The sequence below is a fragment of the Raphanus sativus genome, chromosome 5 (genome assembly GCF_000801105.2).
Source record: "Raphanus sativus cultivar WK10039 chromosome 5, ASM80110v3, whole genome shotgun sequence".
NCBI classification, from domain to species: domain Eukaryota; kingdom Viridiplantae; phylum Streptophyta; class Magnoliopsida; order Brassicales; family Brassicaceae; genus Raphanus; species Raphanus sativus.
In genome coordinates this window covers 1,014,590-1,027,732 of record NC_079515.1, presented here as the reverse complement: position 1 = coordinate 1,027,732, position 13,143 = coordinate 1,014,590, and the positions used below count along the sequence as shown (strand labels likewise).

The 13,143-nt window shown below is 37.0% G+C and overlaps 3 protein-coding genes across 4 annotated transcripts; 1 reads left to right on the top strand and 2 right to left on the bottom strand.

Moving 5' to 3' along the window:
- Nucleotides 1–811: 811 nt before the first annotated feature.
- Nucleotides 812–4,238, bottom strand: LOC108857879 ((Z)-3-hexen-1-ol acetyltransferase). Of its 2 annotated transcripts, XM_056986092.1 has the most exons (3): nucleotides 3,639–4,238; nucleotides 2,790–2,846; nucleotides 812–1,869 (listed from the first exon to the last, which is right to left on the bottom strand). In XM_056986092.1, exons 1-3 carry the CDS (start codon nucleotides 4,164–4,166, stop codon nucleotides 970–972), a joined length of 1,485 nt encoding a protein of 494 aa, XP_056842072.1. In that variant the 5' UTR covers nucleotides 4,167–4,238; the 3' UTR covers nucleotides 812–969. The 2 variants fall into 2 exon arrangements, with proteins under 2 accessions (XP_056842072.1, XP_056842073.1); XM_056986093.1 differs by lacking the exon at nucleotides 2,790–2,846 and having other exon boundaries at nucleotides 3,639–4,233.
- Nucleotides 4,239–4,725: 487 nt separating this feature from the next.
- Nucleotides 4,726–7,201, top strand: LOC108863374 (BTB/POZ domain-containing protein At3g03510-like). The gene has a single exon (XM_056986475.1). The coding sequence runs from the start codon at nucleotides 5,560–5,562 to the stop codon at nucleotides 6,826–6,828; it is 1,269 nt and encodes a 422-aa protein (XP_056842455.1). The 5' UTR covers nucleotides 4,726–5,559; the 3' UTR covers nucleotides 6,829–7,201.
- An 18-nt stretch (nucleotides 7,202–7,219) lies between these two features.
- On the bottom strand, nucleotides 7,220–10,129 carry LOC108863372 (non-specific phospholipase C3). Its single transcript, XM_018637770.2, has 5 exons — nucleotides 9,744–10,129; nucleotides 9,086–9,477; nucleotides 8,052–8,461; nucleotides 7,791–7,961; nucleotides 7,220–7,720 (listed from the first exon to the last, which is right to left on the bottom strand). The coding sequence occupies exons 1-5, from the start codon at nucleotides 9,993–9,995 to the stop codon at nucleotides 7,380–7,382; spliced, it is 1,566 nt and encodes a 521-aa protein (XP_018493272.1). The 5' UTR covers nucleotides 9,996–10,129; the 3' UTR covers nucleotides 7,220–7,379.
- Between the last annotated feature and the right edge of the window lie 3,014 nt (nucleotides 10,130–13,143).

Here is a 13,143-nt window from a genome sequence, read left to right as displayed (position 1 = left end):
GTTTATACTCAAGAATATACTTATCTGGAGCCAACAATAAAGGTTTATTACTTGTTTTAATATTCTCATACTGACTAATTACATGAAAGATGAATAAGTTCTGTAAATTTTTTTAAAAAAATAAATAGAAAACCCTCAACTTTGTGAGGTTTTGAACTCTGTCCTGAATGAAGTATATCTTATTCTGTGACTGTATATTCTAAAGTGCAATCAAGTATAAACTAGTATTGACCTTTCGTTTGACAACAACAACAACAACTATTCGAATAGAAGTGGAAGGAAATTGGACAAGTGGCCTCGAATAACGTGAACACTTCTGCTTATGGTCTTTTGTTCTTTGGAATCTACCTGTAACGATTCCAGAGTTTTAGCATTCATTTAGCTGGCTTGCCTTTTTCATTAAATTATTTTCCATTTATATTTATCATATATATTAATCGTTGAAAAGAATGTTTCAAACATTGGTGTAGATAGGCCAACAGTGGATAGACCCACAAAGTCGGATAGTTTGTCATGAGCATATTTATTATTTAGATCCAAGACAGTTTTAAGAGAAACGTTACAATGAGAATATCACGGACTCACTATTCTATCCCCCTGAGCTCAGAACCAATAGGAGCCACTATGAATAATGTTTTGCCAATATACCAAAAATAATTGATAACTTGTGACAACTTCCTTACGTTATGTTAATCCCCTCAATTGTTGGGCTGCTCGAGCTTAGGACTTAGGATATACTCTCCAATAGAATAAACAGATAATCGAAGAATGATACTACTAAATATTCCAAGGTAGGGAAAGAACACGGATATACGTTGCCTATATATAGGGCTAATGATGTGACAATTTTACTATATATGCATGGCAATATGGCATGATAATAAATACATAACTGATAATGTATATCAAATGGCTCTAAGAGCGAAGACATAACGATAATTTACTTAATTTCGAACGCATGTTTTTTTTTTACAAGCGTCCGTTAAGACACTTGTATAACACACCGTCAAGCTCTTCTACAAACTTCTCCATCGCTGGCACCGGCAAGCTAATTGCCACAACGGTTCCGCTCACACCTTTTCTATTCTTAAACGGCACGTAGAAGCTCACTCCTGGAAACACTGCGATACCAGCCTTAGCGGTACCACCGTACACAGGTTTACCCCACGGCCCGAAATCAACTTTTCCTAAATCAAAATGTCTCAAATCCGACACTATATAGTTCCCAGCTGCCACAAACATAGGCCTCCCTCTGGTTGCCATTAATGCCATCATCGACCGTATGTAGTCCTCTGTCACGCTCTTCTTTGCCTCTTGTATCAACCTCAGAGGAAACTCAAGCGGCTTCTCCATCAGATCTTTTGCAGTAGCTATCGCCACTGGAATGGCAAAAACGTTACCGTAGTAACCGGATGGTATAGGCGGGTTGCTAAGTTTGGAACGTGAATTGACGATGCATGTCATTCGCATCTCGGAGTTGGGGTGGGGACTCAGTGCAACAGTTCGACAACGCCACAAAAACGATGTCATCGCTTCAAAAGTGGTGTTGTGGAGATCGGTCGGGAGGAGTCTCCTTATAGCGGCGATCTCGTCCGGACCAAAAAAGAAAGACCTACTAACTAAAAAGTCTCCGACAACTACCGCTTCAGGTTCCACCTTATCGTCATATTCGCGGTGCGTATGTGTCACAAGCGTAGAGGCACTCGCAATCAGCGACTCTCGCTCCCACACTGGTGGAACCGACGGTGCGTGTAATCCACATGCCAACTCGCATAGTGATTTCAGAAAGAGGGACAGACCGGCTCCATCGGTCATGGTGTGGTTGAAACGGAGGGCAAAGATGAATCCACGGCACTTAAGCCGCGTGACCTACACGAACACGCATGAGGAGGCTTTAGAGTGACCTTACTTTTATTTTGTAACACAGCTTACTTGTGAAAACAATAAGACTAGGCCTGCGATTTTTGTCCGAACCGAATGGGCCGAACCGGACCGAACCGGTTTTTTCGGTTTTCGGTTCGGTTCGGTTTTCAATTCGGTTCAATTCGGTATGGGTTTGAAAATTAATTCGGTTATCGGTTCGGTTCGGTTCGGTTTTCGATTTTTTTTAAAAAAATTAAAAATTGTAAAAACCGAAAATAACCGAAAATAACCGATAATAACCGAAAATAACCGAGAAACCGAACCGAAAATAACCGAATAACCCAAAAATAACCGAAACTATCCTAAATAATCGACTTTAACCGAAAATATTCGAATATTTTGGAAAAACTATACCAAAATTAACCGAAATTTTTTAAAATCGGTTATTTTCGGAAATAAATTTGAAAACCGAAAAAACCGATAACCGAACCGAACTAAACCGAAATTTCATTCGGTTTATTTCGGAATTTTTTTTTAAAACTTCGGTTAACCGAAAACCGACGGTTCGGTTCGGTTCGGTTTCGGAAAACCGAAGTCGCAGGGCTAAATAAGACATTTGCATTAAGATTCTATGAACACGAATCTGTTGTTAGTATATACTCAGTATCATAGATACTAAATTTCATATACAAATGCATTTTTTTCTGTAGTTGTTTTTTTTTCTTATAGTTTTAAAACATTTTTTCGTAAGTTTATAAATTTCTTCTTTTCTTGTAACACAAAGTTTATAATTATTCATAAAATACATTGAAAATATAAAAGAGAAATGTATTTTTAACAAAAAAAATTCTAAAACATGTAACATCATGAATGAATGGAGAGAATATTAGTATTAATTATTTGAGAGTTTCTAATAAAAAAATTACCATTGATATGACTTTCACATAGGTGAAAATTCCCTTTGCCGAAGGTCTGATTAAGGACTATAGAAAAAAGACTTATTCTTGGGTTCACCCCTAGAGTGAACCTAGAGGTTCACCCAACCAATACGAATCACTCATTTCATAATTGATATCTTTTAAATAAAGAAACAAAATATTATCAAGTTATATTATGTTTTTAAAATAAAAATGTTAAAAATAAATAAAAATAGTAATATATGCAAAAAAATTTAAAATATTTTAAATCCGTCATCAAAACACTAAGCCTAAACTCTAAAATTTAAATTAAAAATATTAAACATTAAATCTTAAAAATACCAAATCATTAATCCTAAAAAAAAGTTTAGGATTTACCCAAAGGTTTAGGGTTTAGAGTTTAGGATTTAGGGTTTAATATTTCGATGACGGCGTTAAAATATATAATTTTTTTTGTGCATATACTAGAGTTTATGATTTAGAGTTTAAGATTATCCAAGGGTTTAGCATATATCCAAGGGTTTAGGGTATACCCAAGGGTTTAGGGTATATCCAAGGGTTTAGGATTTATGATTTAGGGTTTATTTTATTCTTTGAAAATGTTAAAATATATTTTTTAAATTACTTTTTGTAACTACTATTATTTATATTTGTTTTTATTTTATTTATTTTAAAACATAAAATAACTTTTTTTCTTTTTTGAACATTAAAATAACTTGACAATATTTTGTTTCCTTGTTTAAAAGATATCGATTGTGAAATGAGTGATTTCTATTGGTTGGGTGAACCTCTATGTTCACTCTAGAGGTGAACCCAAGAATAACTCTAGAAAAAATATATTCATCATGTTTTATATACCTGAACGAGAAGCAACGGAGTGTTAAGTAACTCACTGGACCCTTCTACGTCAAAGAGAAGCTCTTCTAAGCAAGGGAAAGGAGGAAGAAGAGCATCAGCTTCCTCCAACTCAGCAAACGTAACGTCAGCGTCGGCTTCAATGAACAAAACGCCTTCTCCGGTACAGTCCACAGAAAGTTTTCGGTTAGGACCTTCCCGGAGCCTACCAGCGAACGGGTAATAGTAAACCAGCGTCTGCGCGAGAGCTCTCCTAATTACTTGGACGGGATCAAGATTACTTGTAAGGTTAGGTCTATAGAAAAAGATAACAGGAATTTGAAATCTTAATCCTTGTTGGTCGTCTATGTCGGAAAGAGGCTTGAGCTCTCGTGGCGTTGGCTTAGCCGGAGTGACCAGTTCAGGCTGCCGGCGATGCACCTTAAAGGAGAGACATGTGGTGGTGGATGGTGGCAAAGACACGTGATAGTCCATGGTTTTTGAGTCTTTTCTGAGGATAGACTTAAACACAAGACAGTGTATTAACCACATAATATATAAACACACATGAACATAATAATGCACATTTTAAAAATATGTTGGTTTGGTACTTTTTTGTTGGCTACTGTATTTAGGTTAGGCACTGGTATTATATGTTACCAGGTAATGTTGGTGATTGCCTTTTTAAAAATGTGTTTTCTATCTATTTATTTCCCAGTTGGGAAAGAACTATTTATTTTATCTTTCTAGCATGTTTTGTGCTATTCTATAGTCATAAATTAACACACAAAACTACAAAAGTAAGTGATAATTTCTATTCAAATGAAAACAATATCACTGTTCAACTACGTTTTAACATCTAAACGTAATATATGCACATGATTGACTGTATTCATTCATTCATCTATAAAAGGATATAATGGGTACCGGTACTTGTTTGTTGGGTGAATCTGCAAACCATAAAGAGGTTCTTCAAAGCTAATTGGTTACATGATTACATCACAATACATTAAACATTGGTTCTTCATTTCTTTTAAAGGTCAGAAAGATCTCATTGACAAATTTGACAAATGATTTGCCTCTCTAAAGTACAACGTGTCATGGTGAAACTATAAAGCATGATAAAAAGAAAAAAGAAAGAAACTGATCAAGAAAAGTACTCTTAATAAGAATTAATCGCATATCTAACCAGAAATATCGCTAAGGAATAAAACAACTTATTAGGAGTTGACGTTTTTCACTGAGAAAAATCCCACAATATCATAACAATACTTCCTACATATCAGCATGAACCATACTTTTTCTCCTAACGTCTCTTTTTCTTCTTTCTTTTATAGCTTTTGACTTAATCTTCAGTACTGAAGAACGCTTTTCTCTTCCTTTTCTTTATTTTTTCTCCATGGTTACATAACCCGTGAGCAACAAGCTTCTGTTCCTTCCACGACAAGTTACAGTCACAGTCCAGTATTTGCAAACATTAACAATCTCTTAGCCTCTACGAAAATGTCAAATAAGAACCCATCATTGACTCGGTAAAACTCTTATTCTCTTTATATCAGATTAGTTTTATAATTAACTCTAGAAAATATTACTAGCCCTAATGTTCATCATCTGTAGAAACTCAAAGCCACCAGATCTTGAACTCTACTTGAAAGGAGTCCCGTTTCATCTTCACAAAGTAAGCTTTCTGCACTCGTTTTCCCAGAGGGTTTTCTTTTTATTTATAGGTTTTTTGATGTTTGTTTAGGAAACTTTGGCTAAGAAGTGTGCTAAAGTGACAACATTACTCGAGTGTAACAAGATCGATGAACTGCGCTGGATCCTCAGAGACATCGACGTGGACCCGACAGCGTTCTTCCTCGTGGTTAGCTTCTGCTATGGCTACAAGATCCATTTATCATCTGAAAACATAGTCTCTGTTCTCTGCACTGCTTATTCCCTAGAGATGAACGATGATCACAGCTCTAATAACTTGTTGAACAAGGCGGCAACGTTCTTGGAACAACGAGTTCTTATAAGCTGGAAAGAGACTGTGAAAGCTCTTGCTGTCTGCAGCGACAAGATTCTTGACAAGATAGCTGATGTTGGACTCACTGAAGTCTTCTTAGATTCCCTTCTCGAAAAGGCTCTCAAAGATCCTATATTGCTTGAAGATTTGACCACGTTACCTCTTAGGTTATATGAACCCTTGATCCAGGAATGTAGTAAGCACAATGTCTCTGTAGAAAACCTCGTGGCATCGGTCTGCAACTACGCGAAAAGATGGGTTCTGGAGAGAGATTCTGGAGATGAAAGCGTTGCAAGAAACAAGAGGCAAGTTCTTGAAGCTGTTGAGAGGCTTTTGCCTCACCAAAGAGGAGCTATCTCCTGTGGATTCTTGTTCAAATCTCTTAAAGAATCTATGTTTTTCGATGCTTCCTCTGATTGTCGAAAAGGGTTTGAAGTTAGGATAAGCAGACAGCTCGACATGGCTACATCAAAAGATCTTCTGGTTCTATTACCAAGCAAAGCGGGAGTGGGAGCTTATGACATCAAACTCTTGAAAACCATTCTCAAGAGCTTCTACAGTAACTACAGCGTCTCGGACGTTTCAAGGTTCGTGAGTGTAGCGAGAATGCTTGAAGAGTTTCTATTGGATGCTGCAGCGAGTGACGCTAGTTTAAGTGTAGAAACGTTCAAGGCGTTGGGAGAAATAACGGTTGCTGCGTCTTGCGATGTTTTGAGATATTCTGATGAAATCTACAGAGCGGTCGATGTGTTCTTGGAGAGGCATAGAGATCTGACTGAAACTGAGAAGATGGAAGCTTGTAGGGTTCTTGACTGTAAGAAGCTTTCACCAGAGGCTTGTGAACATGCTTCGAAGAATGAGAAGCTTCCGTTGAGGATCGTTGTGAAAGCTTTGTTCTTTGCTCAGAAGCAGATTCAGGATAAGGTGGCTAGAGATATGAAAAGTGTAGAGGAGAAAGATGATGCTGACATTGAGGATATGAATACGAAGTTGCTGAGGCTTGACATTGAATCTGATTACAAGAAGAACAGAGAGATTGAGAATCTTGAATGTGTTGTTCATTGCGTGAAGAACAAGCTGGAAGATAAGAAGATAAGTGTGTGGAGAGAAGTGAAGAGGAAGTTTGGTTGTATGACTTCTTTGACAGTGGATGCTTGCAATTGCCACATCAAGAAGAGGAAGAAGACTTATCATCACTACAAATAACAACCTCACTCTCTGTTCGTGTTCTGTTATAATTTTACTTTTGTTCTGTTTCTTTCTCTGTTTTGGCAAATCCTCTGTCTCTGACTTTTGCTCTATTTAAAACCTTTTTTTCCTGTCTTGGCTGTCTTTCTGTATGAGATGTTTGATCCGGTAAAATCGAACCAACTTGAACAAAATAAAAAAGTGATTCGGATTTGGTAAATATAGTATAAATCTAATGAATTTTATCTTGATCCACAATATATAGATATGGTTTGATATATAAAGTGAAACCTGATAGTATATAAACCAATTCGATACGATCATGGTAGTTAACTCTTATAAACCAAAATACCGGAAAAAAGAACCGAAACCGAGTGAAATCCGGATTGAAAAACCTTAGATGAAACCGAGTTAGAATGTGGTACATGAATAGAAAAATATTGAATAGACAAACACACATGACACATTTGTAAAAATAAAAATAAAAACAATAGTTCATACGCTCCTCACATCAAATCCAGAAAATTAAAACACCACACAAGTCTCGGAAGAATATAGTAACGCTTGGTTCAATTATCACAAATCAAGCAAGAGAAGAACTTCTGAATAAAAGATTTTGGACTCGAGTGACGAGTAGTTCCATGAGAAAGATCGACGATCTCATGTTCATCACGACCTACCTCTTTAGCCTTCTTGGACTCACCATAGAACTTAGTGAAAGCTTCTTCTACGTACTTAGCCGCATCTGAAACTTTCATGTTGTCCACTAGTTTCAACGGGTAAATGTCTTTGATATGATCACCTCTTATAACAGCCGCTGCTTGTATCAACTCGATCTGAAAATCAGTGAGATCTTCATCTTCTTCTTGTGTTCCAATGGCTCTTGCCCTTGGAAGTTCCGGTAATGTAACTGAAAAAAATAAAAAAAACTGTTACATAATGAACCTATGGACCATGATGACTAGTAACATATAGTTTACCGGGGCAGTCGGTTCTTGGGCTGGTTCGGTTGATGACAGCATCAAATGTTCCAGCCCATTCGTCACGCTTTGTAAGAAAGCTCTTGAGGTTGAATATCTTTTTCAGTGTAGCTGGAATCGATGAATGCTCAAACTGTGACGTTGGCTCTGGTCCGTTTGGCTCGTGTAACACTACAACATGTCGTGTTAATCAAAATCAATAACCGGTTTGGACCAACATGACAACACTGCTAACGGTTCCAGTAAATAAATCATACGTACCGGTTCCAGGTTCGATCCAAGGTGAGATCAGCAATGCAGGAACCCTAACACCGAGCCGGTCAAATTTAAAGTTAAAAGGCGGACCTCCAACAAGACCATCAGGATTTGGAACACCAGTGACTGGAGTAGGAACATGGTCATAGTAACCACCATGCTCATCATAAACAACAACGAAGAGAATCTCGTTCCACTGAGGGCTAGCTCTTAAGGCTTCGTAGATCTCCTTGACTAGGTTTTGGCCCTCAGCGACGTCGTTTTTGGGGTGATCATCGTTGGCCGGAGCAGACAAAATTTTGAAGTATCTGGGCTCGATGACCACGTAGTTTGGAAGCTTCCCTTCTTTGCAGTGTCTCTTGAAGCTTAATTGGTATTGATGGAAGTTGTCCACGTACTTCAGCTTCCTCATGTTCCTAATTGAATTAATTTATATTAGTGGATTCTTATATTTACATGACTAATCATTTTTAGTGAGTATTAAAAATTATCAAATGGACCAAAGAAACAACTTATTCCTTGGACACATGCAAAACTCAATGATTTATTATTTTCACAAAAATCGAATCTCTGATGCAGTGATCCGATAGTTTGAAAAATCAAGATTTGTGATCCGTCTTAATCACATTATTTCTAGCAACAGTACGAAATGTGAATTATTATTTTATACTGTTGAATGTTGTTTTTGGAGTTTTGTAATATATATTCTAAAATATATTTACTAAGCAACTCCATTTTATATAGACTTACAAATCGAAAAATTCCAAACATGTTGCCTTTTCTTAAAGCACATAGTGGTTAGTACTTTGATCATTATATTAAACATTTACTTTTTTGAAAAGAATAATTCAATCATCAAGAATTTGAATTCTTTTATATTATATTTCAAGTAGATATATTGCAATCTAGGTGTCAGTACTATGCATCGGTTCATCATTATCATTTTTGTCTTCTTCTTCATATACTATTTATCCTACAATCATAGCTCGTAACTTTGACTTTTACGTCTAATTTTTTTAAAACAATGGAATATATCTTACCTGTAAAAGAGGCAATTAGGAAAAGATTGGTAGTAAATCCCAAACGTGAATCCACTCTCTTCAAGTGATTCGAACACTGTCTTCTGAGGGAACCCACGTACCAGTGTGTTAGTATCGTTGCTAAACGCACCGTTTGATGTCGCTGAGTGGACATAGAGACGGTTAGGCTGCGTTGACGACGGCAAAGACGAGAACCACCGATCGCATACGGCGAATTCTTGAACTAGCTCCTTGAACACGGGAAGCCTCTCAGGAGGAAACCCTTGCATGACTACTTTCTCCGACATCCCTGGTGTGATGGCCTCTGCGTTTTGTACGAACCCGTTCATTGTCGGAGCCGGGTATGGGCTCTCGTCACTAAAAGGTTTCCCGAAAACCTGCTCGTAGATCGCCTGAAAAATCAAGAAAATATGAATCAACGACCGGTTTAGTAAACCAAAAGGAACCGATTTTTTTTTTGGTTATTTGGTTTTGCTTCGGGATGAAAACCGAAAGAGAACCAATAAATAAAAAGACATTACGAAATTATAGTCAGAGTAAGAGAGACTAAACCACCAAACAACATAAACCGAGCCTTATACCAGTTTAAATAATATAATTTCTCCGACCAAGGACTTTAAATCTAAACCGGGACTTTAAATCTCAACCGGAGGTATACCTGGAAGGAGTGACCAGGGTCAGGATCAATGTTTTGAGACTCTTTGCCGAAGAAGACTTGAGCAGAGTTCGGGTCTGACGTGGACACCGGGTTGGATCTTGGTTCAGATTCCGATACTCCATCGATTTCCGGGTTCAGTTCCTTAAACCAACCTAACATGTGATCGAAAGACCTGTTCTCTTGTACCAAAACGACGATGGTTTTGATCGGAGAAGCTGATGAGCTACCGCCTGAGCTGGTCTCCTCCACCATTATCTTTTATTTCTTGATGAACAATATGATTGTTTTCTCTCTCTTTACGAATTAGCGGTGTCCGTCGAAATGATGGCTTATTTTATAGGGTGATAATTAAGGGAACACGAGGTCCAATTCATTTTATTTTTATATGGTAAGTAAATCACATAAGATCTCATTACATTTTTGTTCAAAAAAAGATCTCATTACATTAATGGCTTTGTAGTGTTATTATTTTTATTCTTTACTATGTACAAGGAAAAAAACTGGCAACGTCAAATCTGTCACGGTCGGCAAAGCAAGGTGGCAGAAGAAAAACGTTTTGAATTGTTTTAATTTTGAAGTTTTTCCTCGAAGTTGCTTGTTAAAATATCAAATAATATAATGTGAACATCTTTGTAGTGTATTATTACAATTTTACTTTCAAAAATGTGAATTGTGTAATTATCAAGAAATTATGAATTGTGAATAAATTATTTATCATGTTGTTAACATATTAGCAGCGTGGATTACCTATAGATGGTCGGTTTTCACATAAATAGTTAGTGTGAATTTGGTATGGAGACTGGGAAAAAATGGATAAGGAGAATGGAGAAGGTAGATAAATTTTATCTTACAATTACTATCAAAAGAAAATTTAGTAGGCTGGTTATCATTGGCGCTGCATCAATTATCAGTCGTGTATATCATTTAAATAAGCCTAGTAGATGAATTAGGTGTTGACCGATGAAAATAAAATTAGGTATTGACTAATTATGGATACACTGTAGAGTATAGCACGTTTTTGCATGAATCATCTTTGTAATAGAAAACTACAAAGTTTTTTCTGACTAATAGAAAACTACGAAGTTAAGTTTTTACTTTGAAATATGTTAACTAAAAGTCACGATATATCTTTTTCAATATTTCGTATAACAGGTAGAAAATCGGAATGCAAATGCATCCATGTTAAAATTAATTAAGAAATGTTACATTCTGTAATCATTACAATAGCAAATTTACAACTAAAGTTAAGGACCCACCCAGTTGTACTGTGTTTACTCTTTAAGATGATCTACTCATCAATCGAATAACTAAAGTATATGAATATGAAAAATAAGTAAGTTCTTGATTAAAGTAAAAGCATTATGGCACTACAAGAAAACAGGGGCTTACCGACGGCTGTATTCCTCGGCATTTCTTCGGAATAACGGTATTCCGAGGAAATACCGAGAAACACAGCCGTCGGAATTATTTCCTCGGAATTTCAATGTTCCTCGGAATTTCCTCGGAAATTTCCGACGAAATACCGAGGAAACTTATTTCCGAGGGATTTCCGTGGATCACTAATCGTCGGAACATTCCTCGGAATATTCCGAGGACGCGGTTCCTCGGTATATTCCGATGGCTTTTCCGATGGAAGATCCTCGAAACATCCGTCGGAAATATCCTCAGAAAATCATCAGAAATTTCCGAGGGAAAGTTTCCTCGGAATATTGTGAGGGCCCGTTTCCTCGGAAATTTCCGAGGAAATATTCCGAGGCACCTTCGTCGGAATTTTCCGAGGAAAACAGCCCTCAGAATATTCCGAGGAATGTGTCCCTCGGAAATTTCCGAGGGATTCTTCCTCGCAATTTTCAATTTTTTTTTTTTAAATTTGTAATTTTTTAAATTTAAATTCGAAAATATGAAATTAAAATTAAAGTTGAAAACATATTAGATAATAATTCAAAGTTGTACAAATCAAAATAAAACATTCTGAAAAAAAAACATTCCGAGTTTTTGAAATAAAAAAAAAGAACTACGGGTTTTGCACGTCCGGGAACACCTCGTTCGGGTACATCCTCCTCATCATCTCCATCATTTGCTCTTGTTGCCTCCTGTGTGCCTCAAAGCCCGCCTGTTGACTCGCCATCTGGGCCTCCAACGCAGATATGCGATCGTCCTTGTCCTTCAGCTGACCCATGAGTACTTCTGGATCAACGAAGGGCTGTTGTGAAGCAGCAGGAACCGACCGGGAGCGACGACCCAAACCGACCAAACGTCCTTTCTTCTTTGGAACCGACTGAAATAGAAAATAACCAAATTAATATAAAAAGAAAAGAGGATTAAAAAAATCAAGAAATAAATGAATTGAACTTAAAGAAAAAGAACTTACTGATTCCACGATTTCGTTGATTCGACTCCGGGGCAAGTAGGTCGCAGCCGTCGAATCGTCTTCGTCGGTCTGAAGTTGAGACAGTTCTTCTTCCATATGAGTTTGGACCAGGCTGACCACTTCCCTCACAACGCCGTCATCAATCTCCCCGGTCTTCTTGTTAGTATACGCCGTCTTCATTAGTTCGTAATCATCAACCGGCTCACCATCATTTTGTTCCGCCTTGAAAAAATAAATTAAACATTAGTAATTAGAAGAAATACACAAAAAATAAAATTTCAAAACTTAAATAATTGAAGAAAAAGAGACTGAACTTACCATGCGATCAGCTAGAGTGGCAATAGACTGAGCACCCAAGTTGTGCTTGTAGATGCCCATCCCTTTACGATCGCTCTTGCGGTTGGTGGAGTTGGTGGAGGAAATTTGTTTCGTCTCATCCTTGCTCCAATGAACACACAACTCCTCCCACACCTTGGGGTTGATCGATTTTGGAACCTTTTAATAAATAAAAAATAGATAATAGTTAAATAAATAAATAAAATAGTTTAATTAAAAAAATGTTTAATAAATTAAATTTTACCTTGTTCACTAGCCACTTCTTCTTCCACTCATGGATCTGCTTCCCATAATTGTCCATAACTTTATGGACAAAGCTGTTATAGATAAACAGCGTATCATCGGGATTCCAGTTGAATTCTTGCTGAAAAAAATACAATTAGTAGAAATTTTATATTAATGATTAAAAAAAAAAATAGAATACTTACCGCAAACTGACGAAACCACATCTGCTGATCATTGTAAGGGACTTCCGTGAAAGTCGGATATCCCTTGTCGAGGGACGAGTACATCATACCGTTGATCTATGTGCTGATCCCGTTCGAGGATCGGTCGAACCTAATGTTAGGAACAAATTATTAATATTGAATCAAATTTTAATGAAAAAAAAGACGTTTAATTACCATGTTTGACCAGGACCACGTGGATGCTGAGTGAGATAAGGAAGATGGTCACGACCGGGCTGTCGAACCA

Bases quoted from the DNA above. Each gene is read 5' to 3' on its own strand.
- LOC108857879 (XM_056986092.1), bottom strand. From the start codon at position 4,166: ATGTGGTTAATACACTGTCTTGTGTTTAAGTCTATCCTCAGAAAAGAC. The intron at 2,847-3,638 runs GTATATAAAACA...TTTTTTCTATAG, and splicing joins CTCCGTTGCTTCTCGTTCAG to TCCTTAATCAGACCTTCGGC. The intron at 1,870-2,789 runs GTAATTTTTTTA...GTGTTCGTGTAG, and splicing joins ATGTGAAAGTCATATCAATG to GTCACGCGGCTTAAGTGCCG.
- LOC108863374 (XM_056986475.1), top strand. From the start codon at position 5,560: ATGAACGATGATCACAGCTCTAATAACTTGTTGAACAAGGCGGCAACG.
- LOC108863372 (XM_018637770.2), bottom strand. From the start codon at position 9,995: ATGGTGGAGGAGACCAGCTCAGGCGGTAGCTCATCAGCTTCTCCGATC. The intron at 9,478-9,743 runs GTATACCTCCGG...TTGATTTTTCAG, and splicing joins ACCCTGGTCACTCCTTCCAG to GCGATCTACGAGCAGGTTTT. The intron at 7,962-8,051 runs GTACGTATGATT...GACATGTTGTAG, and splicing joins TTGGATCGAACCTGGAACCG to TGTTACACGAGCCAAACGGA.